At 50.3% G+C, this 17010-nt stretch overlaps 1 protein-coding gene across 1 annotated transcript; it reads left to right on the top strand.

The window, feature by feature from the left end:
• The first annotated feature begins 631 nt into the window (after positions 1–631).
• MYCN (MYCN proto-oncogene, bHLH transcription factor) lies at positions 632–6589 on the top strand. Its single transcript, XM_043469325.1, has 3 exons — positions 632–875; positions 2084–2987; positions 5087–6589. Exons 1-3 carry the CDS (start codon positions 720–722, stop codon positions 5689–5691), a joined length of 1665 nt encoding a protein of 554 aa, XP_043325260.1. The 5' UTR covers positions 632–719; the 3' UTR covers positions 5692–6589.
• The last annotated feature ends 10421 nt before the right edge of the window (positions 6590–17010 follow it).

Here is a 17010-nt window from a genome sequence, read left to right as displayed (position 1 = left end):
GCCCCTCTCCTTTCAATTTAAAACTAGAAAAACCTCCGGCGGTCTCGTTCCTAAATGGGCGCGTCCTTTCCCTCCCACTTTGCACCCTGGCTCCCGCCTCCCTTCCGAGATCACCCACGAGCAACCACCCACTTCCCCGCCCTCCCCGCCCCCCTCCCCTCACTGCCCGGCTGGACGTTGGCCTCGCGCTCAGCTGAACACACGCGCCGTCGAGGCGGGGGCTGGGTTAGGAGCCTCTGAACTGTCCCCCACCACCTCCCGCTCCAACCCCGCAACCTCAACCAACACACCCGGAGCCCTCCGGAAAAAAATTTTTTTTTTTTTTTTTTCCAATGTCGAGCCATGGCCGGGCCCGCGGGTTGGGTGCGGCATTGCACGGCTCGACCCGCAGCTGGTCCGCGAGTGCACCCGGTGCAAGCCCGGGGGTCTAAAAGGGCGGGAGGAGCACGCCCCGGGCTTCCCAGCTTTGCAGCCTCCGTTCTGCAAAGAAGAAAAGCAAGTGGCTTTTGGCGCGAAAGCCTTGGCGCCTCCCCTGATTTTTATGGAAATCAAGAGGGCGGGGTAAAGCCGCTCTCTTCTGCCTTTCTCCCTCCCCCTTGTCTGTGCCGCAGCCCCCTTCTCTCCCCGCCCCCCGGGTGTGTCAGATTTTTCAGTTAATAATATCCCCCGAGCTTCAAAGCGCAGCCAGTGACAGTCATCTGTCTGGACGCGCTGGGTGGATGCGGGGGGCTCCTGGGAACTGGGTTGGAGCCGAGCTCGCGCTAGACAGGCGCAAGCGCGCACGGACTGCAGCCACCCGAGGACCACCCCCCGCCCCTGGCCACCCGGGGACCCCCGCACAGAATCGCCTCCGGATCCCCGGCAGTCGGCGGGAGGTAAGGACTGGCGCCCCGGGAGCGGCGAGAGCTGCGGGAAGGCAAGCCCTGGACGGGGATCGCGGCTGACGCACCGGGGGCCCGAATATGCCCGGGGGACTGCTTCCGAAACAAAACCATCTCGGGGTTTTCCCTGAAAAGCCAGTTCCAGTCCCCAAGGCTCCAGGACTGGAGAGACCCGCCCTAATCCCTCTACTGCCCTTGCCAGGGGGGTGTAATGGCTTCATCGAAAGGACATTCACCCTTCTCTAGAACGTTTGTCTGCATCTGAGCTGACGGGGAGCCGGTGCGTCCCCACCCCGAAACTGGGTTCGTCCCCAAAGGGTGCCCCCAGAGGAAGACGAAGGGGGGTCAGTAGGGCGAGGCCGTCGCGGTGGTAATCTGGGTCACGGCTGCTCCAGCTCGGAGGAGACAGCGGCTCTCCGCGAGACCCTCCCTGCGCTGGTGCCCCTGAGCCGTTCCCAAGAACTGGGGTTCAGCCTGTCTCAGGAAGAGGGCGTACTTGGGGGTTTGGAGCAGCGGGGGTGGGGTTAGAGAGGTTCGGAATCAGCTATTGGCAGTACTCTGCCTGCAGCCAGTGACTGCTGGGGGCGTCTCATAAAATTTTTTTGGGGGGGCTGGATTCAGGATTGGGGTGCCTGTTGTTGCTCTCGGTCTAGAGAAAGGATTTTTCCCATTTGCAAAGTTGCCTGAATTCCCCCCCCCCCCTTCCCCCGCTATTGCTTGCAGTCCGGAGGTGGCAATTTTACAAAGGAGAAATTGAGGGTACTCTAAATCCTATACCCAGTTGCTGGGTTGGAGGCCTGGGCTTCCTCTGAGCAGCTGGCCCTACTTAGGTGCCACCGGGGCCGTCTGCGAGCTGGTGGGAGCTAGAATTCTGCAGCCTTGAACAGCCCCTTCCCCCAGGCAGTGCCTGGTGTGAATGAAATGGCAGTTTCCAAAGTTGCAGAGCCAGGCCACCACCCCCCGCATCTGCATGCCCCCTCCCACCCCTGTCGTAGACAGCTTGTACACAAAAGGAGGGAGGGAGAGAGCGAGAGACACAACTTCCTCCACCTTCGGGAGCGCTGGGCGGAGTGGGGGGCTTGGAGGGGAGATTGAGGAACCGAGGAAGAGGGGGTGACCGCTGCCTGTCCCCCCCCGCAACCCCCCCACCCCGTATCCGGCTCCGCTTGCCAACCCTCTCCTGGTGTGTCTGTCGGTTGCAGTGTTGGAGGTTGGCGCGGGCCCCCGCCCTCCACGCCCCCCACGGGAAGGAAGCACCCCCCGAACTAAAAAGAGCGGAGCGGAAAGAAGCCCTCATTCGGGGGCCAGGAGGCGAGCCGATGCCGAGCTGCACCGCGTCCACCATGCCGGGCATGATCTGCAAGAACCCAGACCTCGAGTTTGACTCGCTGCAGCCCTGCTTCTACCCGGACGAAGATGACTTCTACTTCGGCGGCCCCGACTCGACCCCCCCGGGAGAGGACATCTGGAAGAAGTTTGAGCTGTTGCCCACGCCCCCGCTGTCGCCCAGCCGTGCCTTCCCGGAGCACAGCCCCGAGCCCCCGAACTGGGCCACCGAGATGCTGCTGCCCGAGGCCGACCTGTGGGGCAACCCGGCCGAGGAGGACGCGTTCGGCCTGGGGGGTCTGGGCGGTCTCACCCCCAACCCGGTCATCCTCCAGGACTGCATGTGGAGCGGCTTCTCGGCCCGCGAGAAGCTGGAGCGCGCCGTGAGCGAGAAGCTTCAGCACGGCCGGCCGCCCGCCGCGGGGCCCGCCGCCCCGGCCCCGGGCGCCCCCAGCCCCCCGGGTCGCGGGCACGGCGCCGCAGCTTCGGGGCCGGGCCGCCCCGGGGCCGCCCTGCCCGCCGAGCTCGCCCACCCTGCCGCCGAGTGCGTGGATCCCGCCGTGGTCTTCCCGTTCCCGGTGAACAAGCGCGAACCCGCGCCCGTGCCCGCCTCCCCGGCCGGTGCCCCGGCGGCAGGCGCCGCGATCGCTTCGGGGGCGGGCGCTGCAGCCCCGGTGGCGGCCCCGGTAGTCGCCCTTCCGCGCACCGGCGGCCGCCTGGCCAGCGCCAGCGACCACAAGGCCCTCAGCACCTCCGGAGAGGACACCCTGAGCGACTCAGGTAAAGCGGGAGCCAGGGTCCGGCTGCCTCCTTGGGGCGCTGGGGCTGGGGTGCCCCCCCCCCCCCGTTTGTGGTTCATGAGTTCTGGCTTTGGGAGAGAGTATTTTAGAGACAGTGCTGATGGCTGAGAGGTTAGGTTTTTCCCAAGCCGATCCCCAGGGTTTGGAGGGGAGGGTGAGTGAAAGCTGTGTTCTCCAGCCTCACCTTAACTGAAGTTCCTTCAGCTCCCTCCGGGAGCCTGACTCCATCACTGGCCCCCACCCGGTCCTGCATCTCTCTCGGCAGCCTGCCCTCCCAGGGGGGTAAAAATTAGGAAAAGTTGAGTGGTTAAAGCCGAGTTGGGGTTCAGGGGGCCGCAGGCTGCATTGCTTGGACAGAAATCTGTTAGCCCAAGGGGTGAAAAAGGACTGAGACACAGCTGAGGGGTGGAGAGACGCCCCATAAAGGGCAAGCCTGTGCAAAATCCTATTAAGGGTGTAGGAAGTTAAGGGGCACTGCACAAATCGCCAGTACCGATTTTAGCTTTTCTGTTTTCAAACCTCCGTACTCTTCCCCACCTTCCCTCTCTCTGGGTGGTGGGCTATTTGCTCCTGGTCGGTCGCCAGCAGGCGGCGATATGCTGGCCGGCAGGCGGGCGAGGATCGGAAAGGCTGGGGGTGGTGGGGCCACCCCCCCCTTTCTCTTCATTGAGCAGCTGGCGGCAAGCACCACAGCGGTTGTGGGCATTCTCAAGGGGCGGCCTCTTCACAGTGCGCAGTGAAAACCGGCCGGGTTTTGTCTTCTAGCCAGAATTCTAGGACTAATTTCAGATCCGAGTTGTTTTCTGTAACCCAGTGCCCTTCAAAGGTGAGGGCGGGCGCTTAGCGGGCTGTCTAGGAATGCACACACCCTGGAGCATTCATTGATTAGTTCTATTGTGTGCCTGCTGCTGAAACTGAGGGGTAGGGTTAAAACCAAGATTTTGCCTGGAACTGAAGCACTCTACCCAAATACTGGAATAGCTCTTGTCCCTGGAGCTGGGAGCCTTGGACCTTGAAATCCAGTGTTTTCAGAATACAGATGCATAAAAAGCCTAAATTTCCTTTGGGGCTGAGGACAGATTGGTCCCAGGCTCCTGGAAGGAAACTTGGTGATAAGCCTCCAGTTTGAACGGGTCTGTCCCTTTAATGTCTGTGCCTTGACAGCTTTCGGTGAGGAAGCACTTCCTTCCAACAGCTGTCTTCTTGGCAGAAAACCAAAACATTGGCTTAAAGGGACCCACAGACTGGAACAGCCTCACATTTCGGCTTTAGAACAAATCCCACAATTGTTCAGCTTTCCGGTCCCCTTCAGATCAAGCCGAAGATGTGTTTTGATTTTCATGCTTGCATTTTAAACAATAATTTTCTATCCGAGCCTGGTAGTAAATGAAAAGGGGGGGTGGGAAATGGACACATGATGCTACACGTTCTTGTGGCTGTTGTTGGTGGTGACTATGAGAAGAGGTGCCCCGCTATTTGGGTTTAGAGCTCCGATGGTTTACAACTTTGCTGTTAAGGTTTAATCTTTTTTAGTTGAAAAACTGCTTACTGTATAGAACTCATGTTCATGGAAGACAAGGTATTTTTCTTCCTTAGTTAATTAAATTGTTCTTTAAGTTTATTTGACTTAAAAATCAAACTCCATCATGTGTAAGTTGTGGCTAACTGAGGCTCCTAAAATGAGAATTGTCAGTTAAGCATGGAGATGGAAATATAAATAAGTTTACGGGGCAGACTAGCGACGATGATGAAAGCTTACTGTTTATTGAGCTTCTGTCTATATATTATCCATTCAACTCAACCTATGGTGTCATTCCCCATTTCATTGCCGGGGAAACTGTGATGAAGCCAGGATTCTGTCTTGACTCCAAAGCCAAGGTTCTTTCTGTTTCTGCCACCCACTGAAGCTTGAATGGAGGATGAGGATGGGGAGGGAAAAAGTACATACATCTCTGTTCAGAGACTGACGCTGATGGATCAGTAATAGCAGACCACGTGCTGGGGCCTACCTTGTGAGACTGTGTATATTTCATTCCTATGTGCCTCACCGTGAGAATAACTCTCATCTTGTTCTCAAAGATGATGAAGATGAGGAAGAGGAAGATGAAGAGGAGGAGATCGACGTGGTGACCGTGGAGAAGCGGCGATCGTCCTCCAGCAGCAAGGCTGTCACCACCTTCACCATCACCGTGCGTCCCAAGAGCGCAGCCCTGGGCCCTGGGAGGGCTGCGTCAGGGGAGCTGATCCTCAAACGCTGTGTCCCCATCCATCAGCAGCACAACTACGCTGCCCCGTCGCCCTACGTGGAGAGCGAGGAGGCGCCCCCCCAGAAGAAGATCAAGAGCGAAGCTTCCCCACGGCCCCTCAAGAGCGTCCCCCCACCCAAGGCTAAGAGCTTGAGCCCCCGCAACTCTGACTCGGAGGACAGCGAGCGCCGTCGGAACCACAACATCCTGGAGCGCCAGCGCCGCAACGACCTGCGGTCCAGCTTTCTCACGCTCAGGGACCACGTGCCAGAGCTGGTGAAGAACGAGAAGGCCGCCAAAGTGGTCATCTTGAAAAAGGCCACCGAGTACGTCCACTCCCTCCAGGCTGAGGAGCACCAGCTTCTGCTGGAGAAGGAGAAGCTGCAGGCCAGACAGCAGCTGTTGCTAAAGAAAATTGAGCACGCTCGGACTTGCTGAACGCATCTCAGAACTGGACAGTCGCTGCCACTTTGCACATTTTGATTTTTTTTTTTTTAAACAAACCTTGTGTTGACATTAAGAATGTTGGTTTACTTTCAAATCGGTCCCCCATCAAGTTCGGATCTGGGGTGGGGAGCAGGACACGAGGGGTCCTACCAGGACCCGCATTAATGGGATGCTGGTGACCCTGGCGGCTTTTCCTGTGCGTCACTTCTGAGACAGCGGTTGAAGCCTGGGACCCATTGGGAGCCTTCTGGGGCTGTTGAAGTCACCTTGTTTGTTCCAAGTTTCCAGACAGAAAGTCATTCCTTCTTTTTAAAATGGTGCTTAAGTTCCAGCTGATGCCACGTAGGGGTTTGCCACTGATACCCCTGGGGAACATTTCTGTAAATACCATGGACACACCTGCCTTTTTGTATACGTCCTGGGTAATGAGAGGTGGCTTTTGCGGCCAGTATTAGACTGGAAGTTCACACCTAAGTACTGTAATACCTCAATGTTTGAGGAGCATGTTTTGTATACAAATATATTGTTAATCTCTGTTATGTACTGTACTAATTCTTACACTGCCTGTATACTTTAGTATGATGCTGATACATAACTAAATTTGATACTTATATTTTCGTATGAAAATGAGTTGTGAAAGTTTTGAGTAGATATTACTTTATCACTTTTTGAACTAAGAAACTTTTGTAAAGAAATTTACTATATATATATGCCTTTTTCCTAGCCTGTTTCTTCCTGTTAATGTATTTGTTCATGTTTGGTGCATAGAACTGGGTAAATGCAAAGTTCTGTGTTTAATTTCTTCAAAATGTATATATTTAGTGCTGCATCTTATAGCACTTTGAAATACCTCATGTTTATGAAAATAAATAGCAATTAAATGATGCAACTTTTTTTCTTCCTTAATAGCAGTGGTTAAACTCTTACCTCTTAAGCAGCAATTGTAAAGAGCACATAATCTAGAGAGGGAACTTGGTTTCCACAGATAAGTCATTTTATACCTGTACAGTCCTGGCTGAGGAGGGGCCGTTGTTCCCCTTTGGGAGGATACTGAGCTTAGGAAGGTTATGAGCTTTCTCCCAAATTACACAATATCGGTATATTATTGGTGATTATATGTGCTAGCAATAGCATCGCATAGTTTACAAAACACTTTCCTATCTTGTTTAGTCACTAGGTCGTAACTGACTCTGCAACCCCATGGACTACAGCACAGCAGGCTTCCCTCTCCTTCACTGTCTCCTGGAGTTTGCTCAAATTCTTGTCCATTGAGTCAGTGACGCTATCTAACCATCTCATCCTATGCCACCCTCTGCTCTTTTTGCCTTCAATCTTTCCCAGCATCAGGGTGCTTTTAACTAAACAGCTGGGACATCAGATTCTTTAGAATGAGAAGTATAATTAAGGCCCCGAGTTCTGCAAATTGGTTGTGCTTAGTGTTGGTAACCTTTGTCCTGTGAGCTGATGGCTTTATATTTTGGCATAGAGTATATGTAGTTGGTCTCCAAGAAGAAAGCTCTGGTCAAAATTTACTAAGCTAAGGCATTGTAGCCAAATAAGGATGGAGTTGGTCCCTCCCCTCAAAAAGCTAACTGATGTGTGGTGTGACAACTGTGTGGCCCTGATCAAGTGCCCCATCCCTTCAGGAGAGGCACTGGGGTATGAGTATAGCTCTGTCTGCTTGACACTCCTGATAGTTTGGACTAGCCTGTGGAAGCAGCATTAACCTTTTCAGGTTCTGGAGTCTGGGGAACGGGGATGGCAATGAAGGGCAAGGAGGCAATTTCACAGTTTCCCTCATGGGAGGTGATGTCCTTGTTGGGGAGGCGTCCAGCTTCTCAGAATAGAGCCTACAAATAAAATACATCTCTTAGGTGATGGTGATATTCAAGGCCATTTCTCTAAGGTTTCATTCATCTCAGATAAGAGCTTTGTACTAAAAAGACCTCTGCTCAGAAGAAAACGGGTCCAGGAATGAGAAAGGGCTTTGCTTGCCTAGGCCATGTAGGTCTCCAGCTGCTTTGGCCATTTTACAAAGTCCCGTGCAGTTTAGAATTTGAGGTTCTCCCCTGCCCCTGCTGGCTTTCAGCCACATTTCCTAAGAGGCTGGTGGTATTGCCAATGGTCAGACCACGTTGAAATCTTTTTACTCCTTAATGTCCCTCCTTGCCCCCATCCCCACACTAGAAAGTAACACCCTTTGAAAGTCCTTTTTGAATTGTCATTCGAAAAGACTTCCCATCTATTTGCACTTTACTGGCCCCAAATCTCCCTGCAGTCTCTGTATTTTGTCTGTACCCATGAGCCAAGAGACCTCAGATTCTTGAAACTCAACTCAGTCATCCTAATTTCTGTTTGTTGCCATCCCATAAGGTGCATACGGAAGTGTTTCAGATGAGCTGGAACTCCAGCCCTGGAGGAGGTTAAACTGTTGAGATGAATGAGGCCCTAGACTGGCATTCCTGCCAGGTTTCATTTTTGCTCTGGCTGCTGGGAATCTCAGAGCCAAATTCCCTCCCATTCAGAGCCAAATTTTACACACTTAGTGCCCATTCTCTCTTCTAAATGTTTATGATCTATTTTTCATTGTTAGTTTAACAACCTTTTTAATAATGTTCTTTATGTTACCTTAAAGAGAACTTTTTGCTTTAGGTGGATCATAAATATGTATTAAAATATTAAAACTAAAATAAAATACTTCTTGTTTGCCATTGGGATAGTGCCACCCAATTTAGCTCTGCAATTACCTAAAAAGTAATTGCTGTAGTCACAGAAGAATTGAACCACTCCTTTCAATAACATGAGAGACCCTCTTTGCATTCCAAGAGCAGTTTTGAGACTGTTTGAGAAACCACTCTGTACTGGTTAGATCAATAAATCATAGGACTTGGAGGGATCATGGAGGTCATCTTGTTGCATTACTTCATTTTATGGAATGGGGTCATGGGATCCCACATCAAATTAGTGGCATATCCTGGGACTGGAGTTTGCTGATAATCAACCCCATGTTCTTCCCATGCTACTGGCTTTCCCCACACTCACATGGTGGCTTCCTTACCTCTTGGCTCACCGATCCATCTACAGAGTGTTTCCATATTAGTCCTAGCTAGCTCACCCTGCACAAAAACTTCCAATGCTTCCCCACCACTTACAGCAGTGGTCCCCAACCTTTTTTGGCACCAGGGATGGATTTCATAGAAGACAATTTTTCCAGTGACTGAGATTGGGAGGGATGGTTTCAGGATGATTCAAGTGCATTACATATATTGTGCATTTTATTTCTAATATAATGCTGCCCCTGACCTGGCAGGAGGTACCAGTCCAAGGCCTGGAGGTTGGGGATCACTGACTGATTAAGTCCAAATCTTCAGCCCAGCTCATGAGGCTGCTTCCACCCTGGACACCAGCTCCATCACCCCTCCCCCTCCACAGATACCACTCCTTCCAACCACATGCTCATAGTCTCTCACCTCTGACTTGTCCCACTATATTCCTTCCTCTTGGGTTACCCAGTTTCTGTTTATTGAAATATTTTTCAACCTTGAATGGCAAATGAAATGTCACCCCCTTCAAGGAGCATTTCTCATATCCGAGGTGGAGGGTGGGGGATGGGTGTTCAGCTCCTAATCCCTCATTACCTCTGAAGAGAGAAGAGCTGTCCTCATCACCCTCCCGGACCTCCTTAACCATGAAGTGAAAGTTGCTCAGTCGTGTCTGACTGTTTGTGACTCCATGGTCTATACAATCCATGGAATTCTCCAGACCAGAATACTGGAGTAGGTAGCTGATCCCTTCTCCAGGGGATCTTCCCAACCCAGGGATCAAACCAGGGTCTCCTACATTGCAGGCAGATTCTTTACCAGCTGAGCTACCTCCCTTAAAGCAAGTATAGCATTCTGTCCTCCTCTGATTCTTCAGCCCTGACCAGGTGGCTGACAGATGACAGGGCCTTGGCAGAAGCTGGTAGAAGGGCTGATGGCTGAGTAGGCAGCAGAGGAAGGAACGCAGTGAGAAACATGGAGTGCCTCCCGCCAACTGGGTTCCCAAGCTCTTCGGCTAACTCCTGTCAGGGAAGCAGACCCACTGGGCATCAGTGAACATTGGAAACTGACTGCTGGAAGTGACGATAAAACACACATGGAGGCTTGTCTTCAGGGAGCCCACAGTCTGGAACCAAGTCCTTGGTGGGAAGTATATATGGTTGATCGAAAGTCTGTGAGGGGTCCTGTGGCTGAATCGGGTTCCTCCAGGCTCCTGGTATGGAGCTTGCTATTGGAGGGAGCTGGTTTGCTGGTCTACCGTGGGCCTAGGAAGTCTTTACACTCGTCTGAGGCCACAGGTCCCCTGTGCTGTAGTGACAATGGTTCCAATCCTCCCACCTCTGTGTAGCATCTGAGAGATCACCCAGGTTTTTATACCTGAGTCTCACAATTCTCCAGGAGTGCTGGGAACTGGGTCTTTTGGGTTTGACTCTTTCATCCCCATGATGGCTGTCTTTTGAAAATCCTAATTTGGGTTGGGCTTGGATTGTCTTTAGAGTCAGAGGTTATTATATTTGGAAGCGGCTTACTTGATGGCTCAGATGGTAAAGAATCTGCCTGCAGTGCAGGAGACCCAGGTTCAGTCCCTGGGTCGGGAAGATCCCCTGGAGAAGGAAATGACATCCCACTCCAGGATCCTTGCCTGGAGAATTCCATGGACAGAGGAGCCTGGTGGGCTACAGTCCATGGGTCACAAGGTCAGAGACGACTGAGTGACTAACACTAGAGGCCATTAAGTTCGGTGTCCCATTTCAGAGGTGGAACACTGGATAAGAAAGTAGTCTGCTCACTTTTCTTTATCCTTTCTTCCTTTCTCTCCCTCCCATCCTCCTCCCTTCCTTCTCTTCCTTCTCTCTTTCATAACAAACATTTACTTCACACCCGCCAAGCACAGATCCAGGAGCTTGGGAGACATCAGTGAACAAGAGACAAAACTCTCCCAAATCCATGATTTAGGGAGCTTATATTATCGGAGAGAGTGACAACAGTAAAAAAAAAAGAAAGAAAATAATCAACTAAATTAAATAGCATTGAATAAGGTGATGAATGCTGTGAAAGTAGAACAGGATGGAGGAATTCTAAGGTGCCACAGCAGGAGGGAAGAAAGTTGCAGTTTAGAGTAGAATGATCTGGAAGTTTCCCAGGAGCTGAGGGGCAGGGCCTGCGGAGAGCAGCCCGGGGCACAGCTGTGGCCTCAGTCTTCCCAGTTCAAGGCTCTTCCTTCTGCGTCTTCCTCTGGATGTCTGCGAAGTTGCCCCAACAATGTCTGCTTCCAACCCCAAAGGGAAGCAAGAGAAGGCCGTAGTTGAGTGTGCTCTAGAGTTAAAGCGTCCGGTTTGAATCTGACTCCCACAGAAAAGTTCTGGGCTGTGTAGTTTCCCCACAGGCACTTTAGGGTTGAAGGCACCATGTACTTCGCCTGGGCTTCTGGGGGATTTCAGAAATCAGCTAACACATGGCACGTGGAATAGTGCCTGGTGCATGCTGGGAACGATGTACGTCTATTCAATAACCTGATTTCTTGTTAACAGAAACCTTCCTTTCTCCATTTTCCTAGTATGTTACTAGGGCAAAGAATCTATTTAAAAAAAAACAAAAAACAAAAACCTTTGCTGGTAGAACAAATTCACAAGCCTGCGCTTAACAAGAACTTTGCAGACTTTTGTTCCTCAATAGAGGCCTTACAAAACCTGAAAACGGGTACCTTGGAAACAAATGAATGTGAGCTTTGAAGCCTATTTTAAGACGAAGCCTAGGAATTTGAGTGTGGCAGAACATCGACGCCTTCTACAATGGTTTATTAGTTTTCCTTACTTGTAAAGGAAATCTCTTCATAGGCCACTGACCAGAGTTACCTGATCTCTTTTGATATTGGCGTATCCTGCTACAAGACATTCATCCTGAAACCTTTGACCAGGAGAAGTAACAGAGCCTTTTTATGGCTGAAGCAGACAAACCTATGGTACAATGCATATCAGGAGAACACACACAGCACATACCCCTGTGTTAAACACAGTTGGGGTGCTGTGAGATGTGGCCTAAAGAGGCAAGGTGAAATCGATTTTCTTTTGCCTCTCAGCAGCCCCAAGAATTTCAGCAGGCTTTGGGGAGGTGGTGTGCAAGAGATAAGTCTAGTTTTTCACAAATCCATAGCTTGTTACCCATTGAATGTTGGATCTTATGTTACCGTCCACTATTTTCCTGAAGGGGACCATGAAAGCAGTCCTTTCACCCCACAGAATGATGTTACCTGTGGGCTGGGAGGCAGCTCTTGGAAATAAAACTACTTGATTTGGGCTTGGATCTTAGCTCAGTTATTCGCTATTTGCAGTCTTGGCACAGGAGGTAAGTGATTGGTTCTCTATTGTGTCTGAAAGTGAAAGGGGTTGGAGTTGGTGATTTCCAAGGCTCCATTTCAGTTCTTCTTCTGTTTTTCTAATCTTTTGATAATTTTGTATTTTGCTTTTTTTTTTCCGTTTCTTTTTAGCAGCACCGTGCACAAAGATCTTCCCCTACCAGGGATCAAACCTGTGACCCTTGCTTTGGGAAAGAGGGGTCTTAACCTCTAGACTGCCAGGGAAGTCCTTCTTTCAGTTGTAAGGAGAGTCATTGAATCTTGGGAGTGCCTGAAGCCTTGAATTGCTACAAATATCTGCAGTGCTTGGGAACCTTCTCCAGTCTCCAGGAAGCTCTGGGTGAGAAGCAGGACTAGGGTCTACCATTTACTCAGTCTGTGGCTGAGGGTAAGTCACCTCCCTCTGCCTCTCATTTTCTGTAACTCTCAAACAACAATAGTAATTATCACCCCCAAGGTTCTAATAGGGAATGCCATACAGTATATGAAGAATGGGACAGCACTGTGGAAGCTGGGTCTTCTGTGAGTTCCTATTGCCAGCTATTGTCAGCTCTTGTTCAGCATGTGCTTCTTACTTCATTGTTTGCTTTCTGGATTCATCTCTAATTAGGTTTCCCCCAGTTAGGATACACCTTTAAAGGCAATAGGCACATCTCTGATTGCTCTGCTCCATGGTACCTTTAACAAGTAACTGTCCCATAATATTCAATAATTATTACCAGCGAAAAGACTTGACTCATTGTTCACAGCCAGCTAGAGATTCTCAATTTATGCAACTGGATACACAGGCTTGTCTCATCTGGAACTATAGGAAATGATGATAAATCCAATTCTTAATTGGGTTGCTCAAATGAAAGCAGAATATGATAACAGACAGCTAATACCTTGAATATTCGCTTGGGTTGCTGTAGCCACTTTTCTTTGGCATAAAGCCAAGAAGAACAGAGAATTTATACAGATACTAGAGATCTGAAGATACTCAAACTATAGTTAAGAGGCATCTTTGTTGACAAGGAGGGCAGGGTTGAGAGCAAAGTTTACTATTGTAAATGGTTGGTTTGCATTTGGATATGAAAGTAGATCTTTCTAATCCTAAATTGGTCCTTCTTCTGAATTCCCTGAACTAATATGTTATAGTCTCTCTTGAGGGAGAAACATCTTTCTGCTAGAAACCCTGTTCCCCAAACATCTCATTAAAATAATTAAAATAACAAAGTTGGAGGTTTTCTCCGTGTCTTCCGGGTTGTTGTCTTGTAAACTTCCGGGGTGGCTGTGAAGGCATTTCATTTGACAGTTCTGGGAAATCACTTCTCCTCTTTGGAAATTCCTCTGGGTAATATAAGTGCGCATGTCATTTAGTCACTGAGGTCTGAGCCTCTGTTACTGTTGGCTGTGTGTGTGTGGAGGCCGCTGGTTGGGCAGTCCCAGGAGGACTTTATTCTTGTCCACTGCGACGAACCACAACATGAACATGTTGGAGCAAAGAAGCAGCATTTAGCTCGAGTGCAAATTAAGCCCCCAATTCGTTGGAGGCATGGATGCTGAGGGCTGGGTAATTGGAGTAGAACCCACTATGGAAGGCTTACTGTGGTGCTCACTGCCATTCACATGCTGTCTCCACAGTGTTTTCATTTAAGAAGGAGAAGTCCTTTTTTTTTGAGAGTTGGCTTATAAAGAAAGCTGAGCACTGAAGAATTAATGCTTTTGAACTATGATGTTGGAGAAGGACTCTTGAGAGCCCCTTGGACTGCGAGGAGATCCAACCAGTCCATCCTAAAGGAAATCAGCCCTGAATATTCATTGGAAGGACTGATGCTGAAGCTGAAACTCCAATACTTTGGCCATCTGATGCGAAGAATTGTCTCATTTGAAAAGACCCAGATGCTGGCAAAGATTGAAGGCGGGAGGAGAAGGGGACAACAGAGGATGAGATGGTTGGATGGCCTCACCGACTCAATGGACATAAGTTTGAGTGAACTCCAGGAGTTGGTGATAGACAGGAAAGCCTGGCGTGCTGCAGCCCATGGGGTCTCAAAGAGTCGGACACGACTGAGTGACTGAACTGAACTGAACTGAACTGAGCCCTTTTGCAGGGATGTGCTATCTTCCCCTACCCCTGTCCCCCGCCTTTACCTAGTGTGATTGACTGGTCCCAGTTGGCCCATGACTGTCCCAGTTTTAAAGCTGAAAGTCCTGTGTCCCAGTAAACACTCAGTCTCTGGGCACACCGGAATGGAGAGTTCCCAGCGCTAACCCTAACCCACACGCCCTCAGTGCTTGCTGTGCCCTCACTGCAGGTTGGGACCAGCTTGGCCAGCCTAGCTGGGTAGGCCTGGAGGCTGAAGTTGGGACCCCCACTGCACACACCCTGAGGGCTCAAGCAGCCCTGCAGAGTTCAAGGGCCTGGCAAGCAAAGATGGGCTGGAAAGAGTATTGCTCTGGTGTCCAAGCACTGGGATATGAGCTCTGGAACCTCTGCTAGGTGACCTGGAGTGAGTCATCCTGAGGTTGTGGAAGGAGGAGAAATCTCTCATTTCCTTTGGAGATGCTGTCAACCAGGAATGGGAAGATGGGAGGGTAACAAAGGCTGGGGACCCACATCTGGCTGGCTGGCCTCCTCTACTTCTCTCAGCCTCTGGGTCTCCTTCAAGATAATGATAACGATAACACTAATAATAGTGGTGATAATAAAAATGCTGTGGAGGCGTGACCATGATGCTGGCTTCCGTCTTCTAGTCTGGCCCTCTTGCATCCCCTTTATTCCTCAGGTCTTTGCAAGGAGCCAAAGGAGCAATTTTTAAGTCACCAAGTAATTTCAAGCTGTGAAGGGATGGCCTTCCTGAAGCCGTCTGGGGATGGACTGGTCCCAGAGATGGCCCGGGACACAGGGCGTAAAATCCTCCCCAAGACCCAGTGGGGAGGCGCACTCTGTTTCATCAGAGAAGCTGCAGTTCAGGCACCTAGACAGGGCTTGGGGCTTCGTTCACTGGGTTGAAGACCCTGTGATGACATTGCTGTTACCGTCATCTGTGAGATTCACGACTGCCGGGCTGGACTTTCCTTTTTTTTGACAGTTGTGAAACCATTTTGAAGAAGTCTCTTGGGCGGGGGAGGGTGGGTGGAGAGAGGATGGCATTCCTGAGGATTTGAAGGTGGGTTCTTTCACAGAATGAACGAGAGAGCAAGTCAAATAGACCTTTTGAAAGTGAAAGTGTTAGTCACTAAGTCATGTCGACTTTTTGCGACCCCATGGACTGTAGCCTGCCAGGCGCCTCTGTCCGTGGGATGCTCCAGGCAGCAATACTGGAGTGGGTTGTCATGCTCTCCTCCAGGGGATCTTCTCAACCCAGGGATCGAACTCAGGTCTCCCCATTGCAGGCAGATTCTTTACTATCTGAGCCACCAGGGAAGACTTTAGGCACCTTTAAAAGAGATGTTTACATATATTTAGCTTTGGGGAGTCACCCTCAGTTAACTCCCAGGGATCAATAGTTTTCACATTCTGAAAATCCTTATTCAAGGGGCACAAGTGCCCAGCTGAAGATCCTCCCTTCCCAGGCCCCCTGAAGGGGAAAGGGTCTGTCATGTTAATGACATGTGCATATTATTAAGAGAAGGGACAAAGCGCCTGGAGCTTGGGAATGAGAGTTGATCTGGGGACTCTTCAATATGCAGATGGTACCCTTATTATAAATCTGATCCTGGAGGGCCCTGGGAGAGTCAGCCCTTAAGTGCAGAATGGCTGCAGTGTGGGGGTTCCCTCTCTACATCCCGACCTCCTCTGTAAAATGCTACTGCAATGCCTGATCACAGAATGTGTTCTGAAGTTGAAATACAATGTTGCTTTGATTCCTTGGAGTTAGGGGATTACAGAATGCCAGGCTCCCCAAGTCTCCTGAGCCACGTAACATTTGCCTTCCTGTACTAGAGCTCCATAGCAAAATGTAAAGCATTCAATGCCGTTCTATTCAACCCTTTCAGGGATGGGACCTGTGGGCAGGTGAAGGAGATGAAGGGCTGGTGGGGAGAACAGTCATGGCTGCAGAGGACTCTGACCATCACCTGGGAAGGAAGGTGAGATGTGAATGCAGACAGTTTTCAGAGACTTGGGATTGCTGGATGCACAAGAGAGCCTTCCCATAAAGGAGATGGTATGCAAGGTAGCCTTAAAGATGGGTGATTGGCATGAAGGGGAAAGGCAGGAAGACCATTCTGGGTTGAGGGGAAGCCTGAGTGGGGCGGCATGGAGATATGAATGGAGTGTGTTTAGGGTACAAGTGCATCCTGGGGCAGCAGGTGAGATGGATGTGTGAAGTCTAAGGACCACCTCCATGCAATGGGGAACCTGCCATGGGGTCTGAGGAGAGGGACTCAATTGGGTCTTACCTGAATCTGGAAGAACATATGAGCATATTTAGTTCAATGCATTTCAGTCACTCAGTTGTGTCTGACTCTTTGTGACCCCTTGGACTGCAGCACACCAGGCCTCCCTGTCCATCACCAACTCCTGGAGCTTGCTCAAACTCATGTCCATCAAATCGGTGATGCCATTCAACCATCTCATCCTCTGTCGTCCCCTTCTCCTCCCACCTTCAATCTTTCCCAGCATCAGGGTCTTTTCTAAAGAGTCAGTTTTTCACGTCACGTGGCCAAAGTATCGGAGCTTCAACTTGAGCATCAGTCCTTCCAATGAACATTCAGGACTGATTTCCTTTAGGATGGACTTGTTGGATCTCCTTGCAGTCCAAGGGACTCTCAAGAGTCTTCTCCAACACCACAGTTCGAAAGCATCAGTTCTTCTGCATTCAGCTTTCTTTGTAGTCCAACTCTCACATCCATACATGACTACTGGAAAAACCGTAGTTTGACTAGACAAACCTTTGTTGGCATATATTTAAGCCATACAAAATTACC

The sequence above is a fragment of the Cervus canadensis genome, chromosome 5 (assembly GCF_019320065.1).
Source record: "Cervus canadensis isolate Bull #8, Minnesota chromosome 5, ASM1932006v1, whole genome shotgun sequence".
Lineage (NCBI taxonomy): Eukaryota > Metazoa > Chordata > Mammalia > Artiodactyla > Cervidae > Cervus > Cervus canadensis.
This window is presented reverse-complemented; position numbering and strand designations above follow the sequence as displayed.

Bases quoted from the DNA above. Each gene is read 5' to 3' on its own strand.
- MYCN (XM_043469325.1), top strand. From the start codon at position 720: ATGCGGGGGGCTCCTGGGAACTGGGTTGGAGCCGAGCTCGCGCTAGAC. The intron at 876-2,083 runs GTAAGGACTGGC...TGTCGGTTGCAG, and splicing joins TCCCCGGCAGTCGGCGGGAG to TGTTGGAGGTTGGCGCGGGC. The intron at 2,988-5,086 runs GTAAAGCGGGAG...TTGTTCTCAAAG, and splicing joins GGACACCCTGAGCGACTCAG to ATGATGAAGATGAGGAAGAG.